This window comes from Podarcis cretensis (assembly GCF_951804945.1).
Source record: "Podarcis cretensis genome assembly, chromosome: 17".
NCBI lineage: Eukaryota > Metazoa > Chordata > Lepidosauria > Squamata > Lacertidae > Podarcis > Podarcis cretensis.
The window spans coordinates 37,396,471-37,413,504 of NC_137187.1; the positions used below are offsets into that span (position 1 = coordinate 37,396,471).

The 17,034-nt window shown below is 46.5% G+C and overlaps 1 protein-coding gene across 2 annotated transcripts in view; it reads left to right on the forward strand.

The window, feature by feature from the left end:
* Positions 1–17,021, forward strand: part of PORCN (porcupine O-acyltransferase) — a 30,549-nt gene extending 13,528 nt beyond the window's left edge. Inside the window, exons 7-15 of one of the 2 annotated variants that reach the window (XM_079960106.1) lie at positions 2,165–2,179; positions 3,694–3,708; positions 7,836–7,961; positions 10,342–10,442; positions 11,636–11,712; positions 13,285–13,348; positions 14,332–14,417; positions 15,217–15,327; positions 16,260–17,021. In XM_079960106.1, coding sequence (XP_079816232.1) covers positions 2,165–2,179; positions 3,694–3,708; positions 7,836–7,961; positions 10,342–10,442; positions 11,636–11,712; positions 13,285–13,348; positions 14,332–14,417; positions 15,217–15,327; positions 16,260–16,361 — 697 coding nt within the window. In that variant the 3' untranslated portion in view covers positions 16,362–17,021. The remainder of the gene's footprint in view (positions 1–2,164; positions 2,180–3,693; positions 3,709–7,835; positions 7,962–10,341; positions 10,443–11,635; positions 11,713–13,284; positions 13,349–14,331; positions 14,418–15,216; positions 15,328–16,259) is intronic. The other variant, XM_079960105.1, reaches the window with a different exon arrangement.
* Positions 17,022–17,034: the final 13 nt, after the last annotated feature.

A 17,034-nucleotide genomic window follows, 5' to 3' on the forward strand; every position in this document is an offset into this window, starting at 1 on the left:
GGAAGTGTGCTGTAGAGCAGGGCTCCCATAAAATGGTGGGCCCTAGTATATTTTTAATTCCTGGATGTTTTTAAAGGCAAGTGCACTTTATTGCCCGAGTTCCTCTCTTCCTCCATGCCTCTGAATCGTTCAGAGAGATGTATTGCACTTACTTTAAGCTCTTAAAAAAACCGAAAAGTTCTCTTGCGAATACTGGAGGGGGGAGGAGGAAGGTGAAATAGGGTATATGGGATATGGTCCTTGAACATATATATCAGGTCATTTAATGCAGGTTAGCTGCCCCTTAACACTCTTTTGCCACCTTGTGACTGGAATCAGAGTGGCAAAACATAAGGAAAAGGCTGACTGTTCTACCCCTTTCTGTGGGTGTTTGTGGGTGAAGCTATTCCGGATTCGTTGATCCAGGGTTAGGTTAATTAACATGGGGACTAATTAATATGTTTCCTGCTGTGGAGGCTTCTCAAAATGCAATTATGGGCAAAGTTCTCATGATGTAACAGTATTGCATCCCCTGTTCTTTGGGCCTGGTGAGCTAAAATATGGCATTTATCTTCCATCTGTGATGCTGTTTAGCACCTAGGGGACAGAGGGGGATATGTTTTGTACAGGATGAGCTACTCTAAACTCCGACCAGCAGCCATTCTGCTGCTGGCTATACAGTTCAGAAGGGCTTCCAGCCTCCTCCTTTAAGAATTGCTTTCACATCCACAAGCCATTTGGCAACTAGGACAGAAGTAATGAACCTGTGGCCCTCTAGTTGAGAGCTTTCCAGCTGAAGTGTGTAGGTGTGTCACACAAACACTCCCCACAGGACTGGAAAAGGGTTAGTTTAACCTCTGGTTTGCTAGTAAAACCAAATTACTGTGTCGCAAAACGATGCATGTCTCAAAAATGTGTCACCAACGTGAAAAGTTTGGAAAGCTCTGGTCTAGTTGTTGGATGGCATCAGCTCCCAGGAGGCCAGTGGTTGAGGATGATTGGAGTTGTGTTTCACAACCTCTGGAGAGCCACACAGATTCCCCATGCTGGGGCTCTGATAAGTGCCTGGTATCTTCACCTTGGGATAGTTATTGGGCCTTGGAATAACCGTAACAGATAAGGGTGCTGTGGCCCTTGGCTGTGGGTGTGAGGAACCTGTGGCCCTCCCGATGTTGCTGCAGGATCCTGTTTTAAGACTGACGCTGCAGAAACAGTACCGTACTATTCCGTGTATAAGACTATGTTTTTTCTCTTTTAAAATCATGCTAAAAAGTGGGGGTCATCATAGGGTGGATGTTTGATTGGTTGCTGCTGCAGCTGTCAGCAGCTATTGTGCATGTTATTGGTTGCTGTGTCAATGGGTGGTGTTGATTGGCTGATGCTCTGGCAGTTGGGTGGGCGATTGGCAGCTTCTGCCAGTGATGGGACAGACGGGAGGCAGACTTGGCGACGTGTGCGGGTGAGCGATTTTCGGCAATCCCTGCTTAAAGAGCTCAACAACCCTGGGTAATCCTTTGCAAAAAAAAAAACCTCAACAACTCTGTGCCATCTCCCCTCATTTTCTTAAATCTGAGTCCCTCAAAATAGGGGGCGTCTTATAACGGAAAAGTACGGTACTTCTTCACACAAGGCACAATCAACTATGGAGTTTCTCTGCCATGAAACGCGGTGGGCCAAAAGTGGTTTGAACAAATCTGTGAAGGAAGAGCCTTTCAAAAGTGGCTGCCAGTTAGTTACTGGGCTAAGTGGTTGGTTTTTGGTGTGCTGGGTTTTTGAAAGTGAAGCCCTGTTGTGGAGCCTCTCGTTCCAGTTGCCCTTTCCAGTTCTTCTGTGTTAAAATTTTGCATTGGTACAGTGAACGAAGAGAGGATCCCAGGAATATTGAGGCATTTAACAACTGCACTTCCTTGAATTCAGTGGATGCTGGGCCAGGGAGAAGAATTTCAGCAGTTGTGGCCTTTTCCATCCATACTGGGAGAAGCAGCTCTTTATCAAATCTTTTCCTGCCACATAGTTAAACAGTGTGAGAGCATTCAAGGGCAGGTATTTTAAATATTACTTGGAATGTCCGAAAGCCTGATGAGCTCATTTTATTTCTCTTTCTCTTCTGCGGTTCTTTTGCTTCCTTTCCTCTACCCTCTCCCTCCCGGTCCTCTCTCTGTTGGGATCGTGCTATTTGCCACAGGAAGCGCAGAAGCAGGTAACACCCCCCCCCCAGCGCAACTCTCTGGCTGCCAGGCTGCATCATCTCACTCATTGCACAGCTGCATTCTTAACCTTCACCTGTCTTTTGTGGCTTCCATCAGTGGCAACCCATTTGTTCTGTCTCTTGACAGGAGGCACCGTGGGGTCATGGCTCCCTCAGTCTGTTTGCCATGTTCCAGACACGGTTTGTTTTTTCTCTGTGAGGCCCAGCAACTGACGTATCCTCATTGACTCTCTTTCATTGTGCTCACTGTGTCTTGGCCTGTGTCCGGTGTGTCTGCTGTCCTTGTCTAGTCAGTGCCACTTGTGGCTGCTTTGCTTGACATTTCTGTGGTCTTCACCAATTCGCCCTGCTTAGGTCTGTGTCACTTGGTGGCTTTGAAGTAAGGCTTGGCTTTCTTTCCCCAAGTCTTGTGTAGTGTGACTTATTCCATGCCTTGAGCACTCCACTTCTTTCTGTGGCGTGAGGCCTAGTCTGCACTCGTGCCAGAACCTTAATCACAACCTACAAAGGCACTTAGCTCAATGGAAGACCCTCCGTCTGTAAAGGCAGTCTGCCTTTAAAGTACCAAATGCTGGCATCAAACAACAGCGTGTGGCCACCAGATTTATGCAGCAGCATTGTGTGACTTCATGGTGCCCAGGGCAGGCATGAACCCAGTGCCCCCCATGCCAGTGCCCCCAGTGAGGCCCAGCCCAGTGCTCCTCTCCCTGAGGGTTGGTTCCTCCGCCGCCGAGAGAAGAGCGCCCCGCTGCACTGGGGGCACCTGCTTCCCGTGCCCTCAAAAATCCACACCCAGGGCTATAGCCCCTCTGGCACACCCCTGCCTTTATGCTGTTCTTTGTGAGCTCCTAAGAAGTGTCTAGGAGGCCACAATGAGAAATAGGAAGCTTATTCTGATCCAGTGAGGCAAGTACAGTGGTACCTCTGGTTATGTACTTAATTCGTTCCGGAGGTCTGTTCTTAACCTGAAACTGTTCTTAACCTGAAGCACCATGTTAGCTAATGGGGCCTCCCGCTGCCGCCGCCACACCGCTGTGCGATTTCTGTTCTCATCCTGAAGCAATGTTCTTAACCTGAGGTACTATTTCTGGGTTAGCGGAGTCTGTAACCTGAAGCGTATGTAACCCGAGGTACCACTGTATTATGTTTTTAAACCAGGGCTCCTGCCTTTTCCTGGCACAGAGGAAGAAAGTGCCTTCTGTTTGACAAGTTTGTCATGCAGATGTTAATGAAAGAGCTGTTAATGAAATTTCTGCACTTGCACACTATCATATAATACAATACCCACAGGCCTGGCTTTGTTCAATGCAAACCAATGCTGTCCAAAATACAACTGAAATCTTCAGCATATAGGGACTGCCAGCCATGGCTCTCTGTGGCTTTTTTATAGTTCTGTGGTTCAGTCTATATGGAACACCTCAATGCCCCAATATCTACTGATATCTTTATTCTTTCCTCTCTGTTTCTTGCTCCTGCCATGTTCTTTCCCTCCTTGCTTCTGCCAGGAGCACCATGGTGAGGTGAGTCTTCATGGGGCATCTGTTTCTTCTCTTACCCACCGTGTGGGTTTGCAGAGGTTCACTGGCTTCTAAGGCAGGCAAGCAAAATAATCAAGGGGTTGGAGCAGCTCCTGTAGGGAGGGGAGATTACAACATTTGGAGGGGTTATTTTGTTTAGAGGAAAGGTGAGTAAGTCAGCAGGACAGGGTAGAAGTGTAGAACTTCAGGCACAGTGGGGAGAAAGTGGACCGGGAGAAGTTTTGCTTCCTCTCCAATAATATGGGAGCTCTGAGCCAGGGAAGCTGAATGTTGGAAGTTTCAGGATTGATGTGGCGTGGCTTCATACCAAGCAAGATGGTTGTCTAGCTCTTTTACGCCCTGCCCTTGAGAGCTCCTTTAACGCATCAAGTGGCAGTTATGCCAAACTAGTATTATTCCAGGATGGTTGGCTCATAGAGGGAATGCAATTGGCATTGAGCCGACAAAGGCTTCAAATCTCCATTTTCAGAGTTAACGCCATCGGAGGGATCAGAACTGTGATGCTAAGAGTTACCTGCTGACCTGCATGTAGCTCTTGTCTCTACTAACCAGAAATTCTCCGTGAATCAAAAATGATTGTTTGGGGTTACTAAAACTGCTAGGGAGATCTTTGGCATGAGCACCTGTCACCTAAGAAAAACGGAGAAAGGAAAATTGTGACTTGAGATTTGCAGTTACATCTGGAGGAGCAGTAGTACATAGGGTACGGATCCGAGGGTCAGATCCCAGGATCTTCTCAGGTGGCAGGGGTGGACCTGTGTCTTTGGCTCACTGACTTGAAATTACCAGTCGAAGTGACTTCTCTAGACATTGAACAGGTTTATCAGGCTGGGGGGCTCACAGGGCAGCCAAACACAGGACTTAGTGCTATGATTCTAAAGTTAAAGGAGCAGTACTTGAAGGTGTCCATAAATGTTCACGTGATGAAATATGGGGAGAGCATAATTCTGATTTTTCAAGATTAAAGTTAAGGCGGTAACAGGGTTTTAGGCCCATTAGTGCTGCAAAAGGGGGTGAATATTAAGTGGGAGGGGGCTTCCCTTTCAAGCTGGCTTCCCGGCATAAAGATAAGTTCTATACTGCACCTACTCTTAAGAGATACAGGTGTGCTACTATCCAAAGTACACCTGGAAGTCTCAGAAGGGCTGCAAGGATCTGATCCCAGCTGACAAGAGCTGGGATAAAGAACGCGATAAAACAGTATGTTTGTGCATGTCTGTTTTCCTTGCCCTGGGAACAGCAGGAGGAGTGCTCTAAAAGCAAGAACCTTTGGACTGCAACAGCCCCCACCCCCACCCCGGAGCTAAGAAAGAGAGCAGAGCCACCAAGTGATATTCATCAAGGCCCTCTATACAGTGGTGCCTTGCAAGACGAAATTAATCTGTTCCGTGAGGCTCTTCATATAGCGGTTTTTTTGTCTTGCAAAGCAAGCCCATTGACAGCTTAGCGGATTAGCGCTATTAGCGGTTTAGCGGCTTTTAGCGATCAGCTGATTAGCGGCTTAGGAAAAGGGGGGGGGAAAGGGAAAAAACCCGCAGGAACTCGCAAGACATTTTCGTCTTGCGAAGCAAGCCCATAGGGAAATTCGTTTTGCGAAGCACCTCCAAAACGGAAAACCCTTTCATCTAGCGGGTTTTCCGTCTTGCGAGGCGTTCGTCTTGCAGGGCACCACTGTATTCTTTTAATGTCCTGGTTTATGTTCATCCTGGCGGGGGTTTTCTGTTTGCGTTTCATATATAGTTTAACTGTCCCCATTTTTTACTGCCACCTCACACTGCATTACTGCCCTTTATTATGAAACATTTCTTATGATCTGGCCTTTTGGGGGGGCGAGGCATCTATACCGCCAATCTTATGTCATCAACCCCCATTGCTCACCCTCGATTATATAAGGAGTGGATACACACCTGATCTTCAAAGGTGGCATAGCTGATCCCTCAGCTCCCTTTCTGAAGCTCACCCTGGAGAGGCTGCAATTGACAGAAAATCCATTTTACAGAACAACACTCAAAATCTGGAGGGGCTCCGTCAAAGTCTTGGCTCCAACACCCTCTCCTCTTACTCCATTTGGAGAACACCCTCGTTTTCAATCTACTTTTGAGAGTGGTCACTTGGTCATTGGGCAGTCAAGAGTTTCTTCTGTGTTTTGGATCAGTTAGAGGGCAACGAATGATCAGCTGTGCCTGAAGCTCCTTGGCACTCCGGTGAACAGTTTTCAAATGGTGCAAAGTCAATCTTTTAGTGCACTTGTCCTTAGAACGTAAGGCCCACTCAGAATGTTCACCTTTTATGAGCACATTTGTATGGGCTTGTCTGGAAACTTGAAAGGGGCGGTTTCTTTATCGTACAAAGGATTTCTATCGGAAGAAGGAGGGACAGCATCTAGTCTGAGAGAGGGAGGCGGATCTGGGCAGAAATATTGATGAGGGAGAGTTAAGAGTCCAACGAGCTCAGTTTCAGCCAGAGTTAAAGAACTGGTGCATCAGGTGGGGCTCCGATGATGCAGTGCACCTGTTACAACGGGAAGAGTAAACCAAAATCTGCCCATGCAGTGCTGGTGGGGTTGCTGCATATTGGGCATGGACTACCACAGATGGTAGTTGTGCCTAGTAGTGGCAGCTTTTTAGACCTGCGTTTTTCAGGAAATCTTGGTGTTTGTTTCTGTAGCTTATTCTCTCAGACCCAGCTCTGACTCTGTTGTCTGTCTTTTCATCAAGTATGAAACAGGTGATCTATGAAGAACTTAGCCTTTTTTCTTTTTTAAAGTGGCTATTAAGCTGGAAATCACCTCTCCTTGGAGTTCTCATTCTCCCTTTGCTTTGGAGGATTGCTGGGCAAAGTGTGTCAGATTTGCTGGTATAAGGGTCTTGTTAAGTCTTCTTGAGTCAAAGGTACCTGCTGGCCTCTTCTGGTGTTTATTGGTTGTATGGATTGCTAATTCGAACCTTCTTTCTCAAAACCCAGCTTTGAGAGGCATTTTATTTGGGACTGTGACCACCTACAAAGACAAACCTTGGTTGTCAAATGGAATCCGTTCCAGAAGCCCAGTCAGCTTCCGAAATGTTCGACAACCGAGGCACAGCTTCCAGTTGGTTGCAAGAGCTTCCTGCACTTGGCGGAAGCCACATCAGACGTTCAGCTTCCAAAAAATGTTCGAAAACCGGAGCATTTACTTCCACGTTTTCAGCATTTGGGAGCCAAAACATTCCAAAACAGAGCCGTTCGGGAATTGAGGTTTGACTGTATACCCTATACATACCGTATTTTTCACTCCATAAGACGCACTTTTTTCCTCCTAAAAAGTAAGGGGAAATGTCTGTGTGTCTTATGGAGCGAATGTGTGGTCGATCGTTGGCTCCCTTTCCAGCTTCACCCCCTTGCCCAGGCCTCCATTGTTGAATGTTCTGCAGACGGAGGCTGTTAGTTTCCCCAGTGACAAGTGACTGGCTGATTAGATTATCTGTCTGGAAACTGTAGAAATTGCTCCCTTTCCTTTCCTAAAGAAGTTGCAGAACTGTGAGTTGAACCTCATAAAAACAGGATTGTTCCCCTTTGCAAAGTAAGCTCAACAACTTTGAGCTGATCCTCAAAAAAACGGTGCTTTCCCCCTTTGCAAAAGAAGCTGCACAATTTTGAGCTGATCCTCAAAAATCCGGGGCTTTCCCCCTTTCCTCCTCTAAAAACTGGGTGAGTCTTATGGAGCGAAAAATACGGTGATGTGTTCTTTGCAGCCCTGCAGTGCTGTTCCATAGTATCCAGGATACTAATTGTAGTTCCAATGTGTTGTTTTTTTCATTTCTTGTATTATTACCTGGTTTTTACTTCTTGGCATTTTAATTGTTCCGCCTATCTAAATAAAATAAAGACAGCACTTCTTCATACAGCACCATGGAATTAGATGGCTTTAGAAAAGGATTAAACCAATTCATGGGGGAATAAGGCTGTGTTCCGCTGTCAGAGGCAGTATGCCTGTGAACACCTGTTTCTGGGAATCACCTGCTTGTAGGCTTCTCATAGGCATCTTGTTGGCCACTGTGAGGACAGAGAGGCCTTTGTCCTGATCCAGCGGGACTATTCTTACATCCTTGTGTCTTGCTGTTGCAACGTAGCTGGCTTCGGGCTTACGAGAGCGCTAGCTCCTTCCACTTCAGCAACTATTTTGTGGGCTTCCTGTCCGAAACAACGGCCACGTTGGCAGGGTCTGGCTTCACGGAGGAGAAAGACAACCTGAAATGGTGAGTGTTGTTGCAAGGGGGGGGAGAGGTGGGGTGGGGTGGGTGCCTAGGGTACTGTACCTAAAAATGTAACCTCCTTAAATCCCACAAACAGGTAAATCAGAAAACAGGTGTTAAAGTAACTTTTATGCATAGCCCAGTCTGCTGGAATAGTTTTTGCAAATGTGTTAAATGCGGGCAGGTTCCCCCCTCCCTGGTTTGTTTTTTGGTGGGTAGCTATTAATAATAATGACTTTGTTTTTTTTTTTAAATAATTTTTATTAACTGGCCAATCACATCAAATTAAATCACATCATATAAATTCCGAATTACAAAGCCAAATTTTTAAATTTTGTTGGGGGAACCCATACTTCAAGATCCAAAGGGGAATTCAGATCATCTTCTTATTACTGCGTTAATGTCCAAATCAGTCCCAATCAGTCCAAACAAAGTTCATAATTCTATCCAGTCTTATCTTGGTGTTGCCACATCATATCTTGTTCGTATAATTTCTCTTTTTCCTTTACGATCTCTTCTGTTAGTCTCCTTAAGCCGATAGCAAGTGTAATAATCCTGTGTGGATTTCCCGTTCCTCCACTAAGTCCAGATGGTTTCCATATATCTCCTTCGTAGATAACATCACTTTATCCATCGTAAATTTTGGCATTTGTCGCTCTTAAGTCCCACCGAGGAGTTGATTCACGATATGTAAACAACTCTATTTCTCTCTTTCTCCTCCCAGACCCAAGAGCTCCCACAATGCCTCACAAAATGGCGAACGGCATTTTTTCCTGACTGCGTCACTCCAAAACTCTTAGCTTTCCAGCTTCATCTTGAAACATTGCTTTGGATCGAAAGTTTATCTCCACACAGCCCTAAATCCACAGCTTAAGTCCTTAATTTCTGACTCATTAGGGGAGGGGGATTCTTGTTAAATCACATAAAAAGGTAGAGGCAGGTTTTTCCCCCCCTCCCCCCTCAGTCATTACCGTATCTTGACGTTCTTCTTGTATTTTATTGTTGTCTTGTTATCAGAGATCTCTTCTGTCAGCAGTATTTACTCCCCTTTTTCCTTGATGTATGTGCAATTAATCATGTCCAAATTATTTCTTTTAAAGATCATTGCAACCAGCGGCACGAATCGGGGACGGCGTCGAGGAGTGCCGAAAATCCCACAGGAGGGCTTTGTGCCTAGTGCCCCCACCCCCACAAATTCGGGGGTGGTATAGGGCACAGCAGGCAAGGGCCGTCCCCCCCATAATCCTGGGGGGGTTAAGGAGGCTAATTACCCCCATCATAGCCTCCAAATTACCTCGTGTGGGTCGGAGAGATGTTATTGTCAGCCATCTTCCGATGCGCCACCTAGTGCCCCCCCCTTAATAATAATAATGACTTTGATTCAGACTCAGTTGAATTTAGTCTGCAATCTGAACTGTACTTACCTGGGAGTTAAGCTCCGTTGAATTCAGTAGGACTTACTTCTGGCTAGACATGATTCGGATTATCGCCTCCTGTTGCCAGGTCAGTGGAGACTTTCCATGAATCCAAAGATTCCCCCCTTCCTGATTTCTTTTTCTTTTTAAATAAAATATATTTTATTTTTATTTTTTTAAAAAAATTATTGAAGAATTTCAACATAACAAATTGTCAAGCCATTTAAGCAATTACATTATTTCCCCCCCATCCCTCCCTGTCGCTCCCACCGAAGACTTCCCTCAGCTCCCCTCTCTGATTTCTTTGCACATATCGCTCTCTGCATATTATAAAATTGTACATACATTGGTACCTCTAGATACGAACAGGATCCGTTCCGGAGCCCCGTTCGCTTCTAGAGGTAAACGTATCTAGCAACGGCATGTCTGCGCACGCGCGCATCACTTTTCACTCCTTCTGCGCATGATGTCATTTTGAACGTCTGTGCATGCGCAAGCGGCAAAACCCAGAAGTAACACGCTCCGTTGCTTCCGGGTTGCCACGGAGCGCAACTCAAACGCGCTCAACTCGAAGCATATTTAACCCGAGGTACGACTGTATCTTTATTATGTCTATCATATGTTCACCTAATAAATTTGCAGATGTTTATTCAAAACCTGCCAAGGAGTCCAGTTCATTTTGTTGTCTTTTTAGATAATTTGTGAAAAGCTCCCATTCTTCCTTAAAGTCAGTTGTCGTTGTCCCACAATTTGTATGTCAATTTAACCAGCTCTGCATAGTTCATCAGTTTTTCTTGCCATTGTTCTTTCGTTGGGATTTCCTCATTCTTCCATCCTTGTGCAATCAAGACTCTTGCCGCTGTTGTAGCATACATAAATAAATTCTTTGTTTTTCTTGGCAAATCCCTATCAAAAAATGCTTCCTGATTTCTGGCCTTCATAATGATTTTATTCCCTCCTCCTTCCAGGGATCTGACAGTGTCTCGCCCACTGAATGTGGAGCTGCCCCGTTCCATGGTGGAGGTTGTCACCAACTGGAACCTGCCCATGTCCCGTTGGCTGAACTCCTGTAAGGATGTGTACACCTGCTGTGTTAGTTATGTGGAGCCTTAGAAACAGGCTGCATGAGGACCCTCAGCCTTGGGCATCTGTGTCTGACTCGCCCTTGACTATGGCTCCCTGAGGAAGGGAGGTCAGTGACCCCTTACGGCAGGGATGGGGAACCTGTGGCCCCCCCAGAAGATGTTTCCCAGCATAGTTAGGTTCTTGGGTCTCCCATTGTCTTCACCCCCCTCTTACTACTGGGAAGGGGGATGTAGAATACCCAGAACTCCTCTCTCTATTGCTCTAAGTATTTACAAATCCTGGGGGTAGACTTGAGATAATATAGTAGGGCTGATCCACACGTGCAGATTGGGGAGTGGAGAAAAGATTTCAGATCTGTGAGCCCTGAAATGGACTAAGTTATCTTCTCGTCCAATGCTGGGCATTTCGACAGATCCAAATCTCTTTTCCTCTCACTAGTCAAGAGGTAAAGGAGCCCCTTTTAAGTAGGTTCTGGCCTGACGAAAAAGGAAGTACTTCTTCACACAAGGTGTGATTAACCTGTGGAGTTTCTCTACCATGAAATGTGATGGATTTAAAATTGTCTGAACGGATTTGTGGAGGATGAGCCCATCCAAAGCTGCTTGGCAGGATGGCTAAATGGAGCTTCCATGTTAGGAGGCAGTCTACCTATGATTTCCATATGATATGGTTAAATGACAAAGGGAAGGCGTCCCAAAAGTGTCCAGGTGGCCAGTATTGGGAACAGAATGCTGAAACAAGATACATAGCGAACGTGTACTCTCCAGATATTGTTGGACTCCAAATGCCATCAGCCTCGGCCAGCATGGCTAGTGATCAGGGGTGATAGGAGTTGTAGTCCAGCAAGATTGGGAAGAGCCACATTTTCCTTTCCCTCAAAATTAATCTCAAACAGCAAGGCTGTTCAGATTCTTAAGTCTGTGGAAGCGTCATGCACTAGAACTGGCCAGGTATGAGAGATTCCCACCAATCCAGTGCTATGTGGGAAGAAGAGGAGTGGCAGCTTCCAGAAAATACTTTGAAACTCAGTGGCCGAGTGCCTGGAACAGATAAATGTAGTAGCTTGAAGTAAATGCCTTTTACTGCATCTCAGTTGAGGTGGGGAAAAGCTGGCCAGGGCATCCAGTGGAAGCAGAACGTTCTGTCCCATCACTAACTTTCTCCGCCTGTTTCCAGATGTCTTCAAGAACTCCCTGAAACTGGGCACCTTCTCAGCAATCATTGTAACCTATGCAGCTAGTGCCCTCCTACATGTGAGTATCCCTTTACAGAAGCCGCTATCTCCTGTTCCTTGGTCGCACCCTGTCCTGATGAAACATGTACTGATTTGTTTATCTCAAACATTTGTGCCCCATCTTTCTACCTGTAAGAGGCGGCAAGGCAGCTCACAATCACATGGACTAGTCCCCGGGCATTTTACCAGTGTTTCACCCCGCCTCTGGTTGCTTTGCCCTGCTGCTCTGGCCTGATGATCCCTCAAACCTATTGGCCTTCATCTGTTTCTTTCCCAATATGCACCAAATGGCTGCCAGGCAGAGGTGGAAATGGCAGCAGGTAACAGCTCCAGGGTGCTCTAAGGGCTATATATGGAAAAGAGGTATTGTGATCCCCTGGCAAGCCCTAAGGAAGACGCAGATGTCTATGAGATAGGCTGATCCACTCAGAGAGGAACCTTGAGGGCCTTCTGTCGCATCCCATTGAAAGGACAGGGCCTGTATACCTTCCTTGAGCTCAGAGGATGAATCTCTGGTCATCTCCAGCCCCATGTAGAAGCCAGCGATTGTAGAAGCAGACCTTCAAGAGCTGAAGGCTAACTGCAGTACAGTGGTACCTCGGGTTAAGAACTTAATTCGTTCTGGAGATCCATTCTTAACCTGAAACTGTTCTTAACCTGAAGCACCACTTTAGCTAATGAGGCCTCCTGCTGCTGTCGCGCCACCGGAGCACGATTTCTGTTCTCATCCTGAAGCAAAGTTCTCAACCCGAGGTACTATTTCTGCGTTAGCGGAGTCTGTAACCTGAAGCATCTGTAACCCGAGGTACCATTGTATAGGTCTTGCTAGCTGCCTTAAGGCTTCAGCTCTTTGCTGAAGCAACATCACTCTGTAGCTTCAACAGGAGGGAGAGCTGCAGATGGGAGGGCCAACTGGCAGCTGCCCATGGTCCTGAATTCCCTGATCTCTGCTGAAAGAGACTCCGCATGACTTTGCCAGCCCAGAAGAGATTCTGCTCTTCCCTTGTAAAGGTAAAGGAACACCTGACCATCCAGTGGCCGACTCTGGGGTTGTGGTGCTCATCTCGCTTTATTGTACCGAGGGAGCCGGCGTACAGCTTCCAGGTCATGTGGCCAGCATGACTAAGCCGCTTCTGGCAAACCAGAGCAGGGCACGGAAACACCATTTACCTTCCCTCTGGAGCGGTACCTATTTATCTACTTGCACTTTGATGTGCTTTCGAACTGGTAGGTGGGCAGGAGCAGGGACCGAGCAATGGGAGCTCACCCCGTCGCGGGGATTCGAACTGCCGAGCTTCTGATCAGCAAGTCCTAGGCTCTCTGGTTTAACCCACAGCGCCACCCGCGTCCCATCCTCCCTTCTGAGACCCCCCCAAAAGAACTTCTTGCAATCAGCAAGACTTCAGGGGGGTGGGCACTATTACACTGGGGTCGAGAACTGCCATTTGCCTTTGCTTCATTAAGCCTCTTCTTGGGAGAGGGAGACCCTTAAAAAGCTGTTAGTTTTCTTCAAGAATGCAAGCAAGACGCACCCCCTGTCCTGAGATTGCTGTTCCATTAAAGAACTGTCTCTCTTCCTCTTCCTTCCCAGGGGCTGAGCTTCCACCTGGCGGCTGTGCTGCTCTCCCTGGGGTTTATCACTTACATTGAACACGGTGAGTTCCCTCTTTTCTTTGGCTGGGACCAAATTCGGGTGGTTCTTTACCTCCATCTAGCCTTGGCCCAGAAATTGGCCCAATTCAGACATAAAGACAGGTCATGGTTTGTTACATGCATGCCCCCTCCTCCCCTTGGTCCCTCCTTTGCACTCGTGGGGATGGCATTCAAAGCTTTCTTTTGCCGTATGTAACACAGCGATCGGTTTAATCCAAATACAGGAAACTGTGCTTTGAATAAACCACAATCAGTTAACAAGCCACGATCCTAAAACCAGTATTTAGGCTTCAAGCAGCAAAGACAGCTCTTGAGCACAGCCTCTCACATGCAACCACTTCTTTCTTTCAATAATTTTTATTGGTTTTACAAAATAAATCACGATTAACATTTTTCAATAAAATCTAAAATAAAGCAAGATTCTTCCAAATCTTAGGACTTCCCTCCTCGCCTCTGTGGGTCCTTTAAGTATCTTAATCAACTGCATATTATAGTTCATCTGAATTACAGTTCTCCATGATATCCAAAGTGTATGTAACATTGCAAGTCATTCAAAGCCTGCCAAAGAGTTCAAGTGTTTACACTGCTCTTTTAAGTATAATCTATATTTGTCCTATTGTCTATTGAAGTTTTGATCTTCCTGATTTCTGTTTTTCCCTGTCAGTCTTGCAATCTCTGCATAGTCAAGTAATTTCATCCTCCATTCTGACTTTGTCAGTATCTTGTCTTCTTTCCATCCCTGGGCAATCAACATCCTTGTAGCTGTAGTCACGTACATGAACATGCACCTAAAATTCCTGGTCTTTCAAAAAAAGTTATTTTTAAAAAATTCATTATATATCATTTCCCAGAATTCCTTTGTCTTTTTACAATTCCATCATGTATGTTAAAAGGTGCCCTCTTTCCTTACATTTCCAACAGAGATTTGAGTTAGTTCTATACATTTTCGCTAACTTACTGGGACCACCACTTTCTTTCTGCCTAGTTCTCCGGAAGAGGCTCGCCGTCATCTTTGATGCCTGCATACTCTCCAAGAGGTGCCCGCCAGGGTGTTCACATCGCCACAACACGGTGAGATGGGCCTTGGGTTCTGAGGATCTATGGGTACCCCTTTATGCCGCCACACTAATGGTCTGGCAGCTCAATATGATGATACGATACGATAATCTTTATTGTCATTGTCCCATACAGAACAACGAAATTGAAAAATCTACACAAGACATTCAAAAACCAACAAGCCTGCTATCCCAACCTGGTTAGCCCCCTAAAAACTCTGATACCCCATTTTTAAATACAATATACTCCATAGAGACTCCTTACACTGCTTTTAAAACCAAAATCGCATTTGGATAGAAACTGTTTCTCAGTCCTAGTCTTTATAACCCTGTACCTTCTTCCAGAAGCCAGAAGCTGAAAGAGATCATTTCCAGGGTGCGCACTATCCTGCGCTATCTCTGCAGCTTTCTTATGGCACCAGGAAGCATAGATTTGATCCAAGGTGGGAAGCGTGCACCCAGTAATTCTCTCCGCTTTACAACCCTGGACAGCATAGTTTTTTCCCTGACTGTGTAGCCCCCAAACCACACACAGAGACCATAAGTTAATACACTCTCCACAGTACAATGGTAAAATGCCATCAACAGTCCTTTGAGAGATTGTTTTTCCGAGTGGACACTCGGGTTGCGAACGTGATCCATGTCTTTTCTGCTCTGCCTCCTGCGTTCCTTTTTTAGGATGGGGGTGGGTGCAGCTGAACATGCCAAGTGCGCTCCTTACTCCTCGCTTGGTTCCATCCCTGCCGGTTATAGCAGAGTGATTCCTGGTTGGGTGCACCTGGACTGAGCCTCCACTTCTTCTTCTTCTCCTGCAGAGTCTTTGGGTTTACCTCCTCAACCTGCTCTTTGGAGCGCTCGCCATTTTCCACTTGTCCTACCTCGGCTCGTTATTTGACATGGATGCAGACGACTCCGTGGAAGAGCAGGTAAAAGGGGCAAAGCCCAGATTCATTGGGCCGTTGTGGTGGCCATACTTGAGGACAACAACAACAAACCTATGGTTACGTGAAACATACTCAATAAACACACAAGACGTAACCGGCTGTACTTTTGAATTAATAAGGGATACTATTCATTATATCAAATTGTAGATTCCAACAGAAGTCTCATAAAGTTCAACAAAAAAAGCAGAAGACCCAGTGGATCAGTTCATTCTCTAGTCAGTTCATGAACTTTATGAGACTTCGGTTGGAATCTACAATTTGATATAATGAATAGTATACCTTATTTATTCAAAAGCACAGCCGGTTATGTCTTGTGTGTTTATTGAGCATACTTTAGGACAGGCACATCCAGCTCCCAAGAGACTGCGATCTACTCACAATATAAAAAGACCGGCCATTGTCATTGCCAGGAGCTGTTGAGCTTTTTAAAGAGAAAAGTGGACCAAAGTTGTTGAGCTTTTCGGGGGGATCAAAAAGGAACACTGAGGTGATAGTGGAAACTTTGAAGAAGCAGGACGAGGCAGGAGGCCCCAGAAGCAGGGCAGACTTTGGTCTTTCAAATTTCCACAGCGCCCTCTGCAAGCTTTACTATTTGCGGCACCCTGCAGCGCCCCCTAGGCTCAGCGCTCAGCATGGCAAAACGGTTTGCGCTGCACTAAACCTGCACTAAAGCCCAGAAGAGAGTTTTTTTTTCTGGGGAAGAGGGATTACTTACAAATTACACTATTTTTTGAAAAAGAAAATAAATGCCGTTCTGTGGCATAGGCTGGGCCCACTGATTGCTGCAGAAAGATTGTGAATCATTGGGGGGGGCAGCTAAACCTGCCTGCCTGGAGTCTCCCCCCCTTTCAGCACCTCCTTCTTTGTCTGTGTTAAGCTTACATTTGTAATAACTTTCTCTCCTTACCCTGCAGGGCTACGGGATGTCCTACACCATGCACAAATGGTCTGAGCTGAGCTGGGCCAGCCACTGGGCAACCTTCGCCTCCTGGGTCTTCTACCGCCTCATCAGCTGAGCTGCGACCTCGGTGCCGACTTGAGGAGACGGGGCAGAAGTCCAGGAAGGAGAGGCGGAACCAGCAGACCTCGTCTCCTTCAAGGAAGTCGGATGCCGTCCCGGGCCTGTGCACCCCTGGACACGCTGGCTGGCCCCTTTCCCCCCTCTCGGGACACTTACGGAGGGAAGGGGCCTCTGGGCAGGCCATACTGTGTTCTGCCACGCCGTGGCAGGCCTGACCCAATGCCCTCACAAAAGGAAGAAAATCAGGTCCCATGTGGAAAGGGGCTGCTGAGAAAGGTGGCCCAAACACACAGAGGTGGTCTTGCTTTTGGTTTTAGACTTCCTTCCCTCCTTCTGCCCCCATTTCATGATGGTTTGGGGACACAACATCCCCCGCCCCCCTGGGAAATTGTCTGCCCATCTTGGGGCTCCCTTTAATGACCAGTTGTGGAAGTTGCAGCACCTTTTCTCCTCCTTGTATGAATTTAAATGTGATTGTTTTATGTTAGAGCTGTTGCCCCACATTATCCCCATGCATGCTCTCTTTTTAGCTCCTTTTGCTCCCTTGCGGCTGACTGTCAGAACTGCACCGGCTGCTGTCATGGCACCCCTGGTTTTTGTTGGGATTATGGGCTCTTTCTTCAGTAAAGTCTGATGATTGGTTGATTGTAAACAAGGTCTCTTCTAAA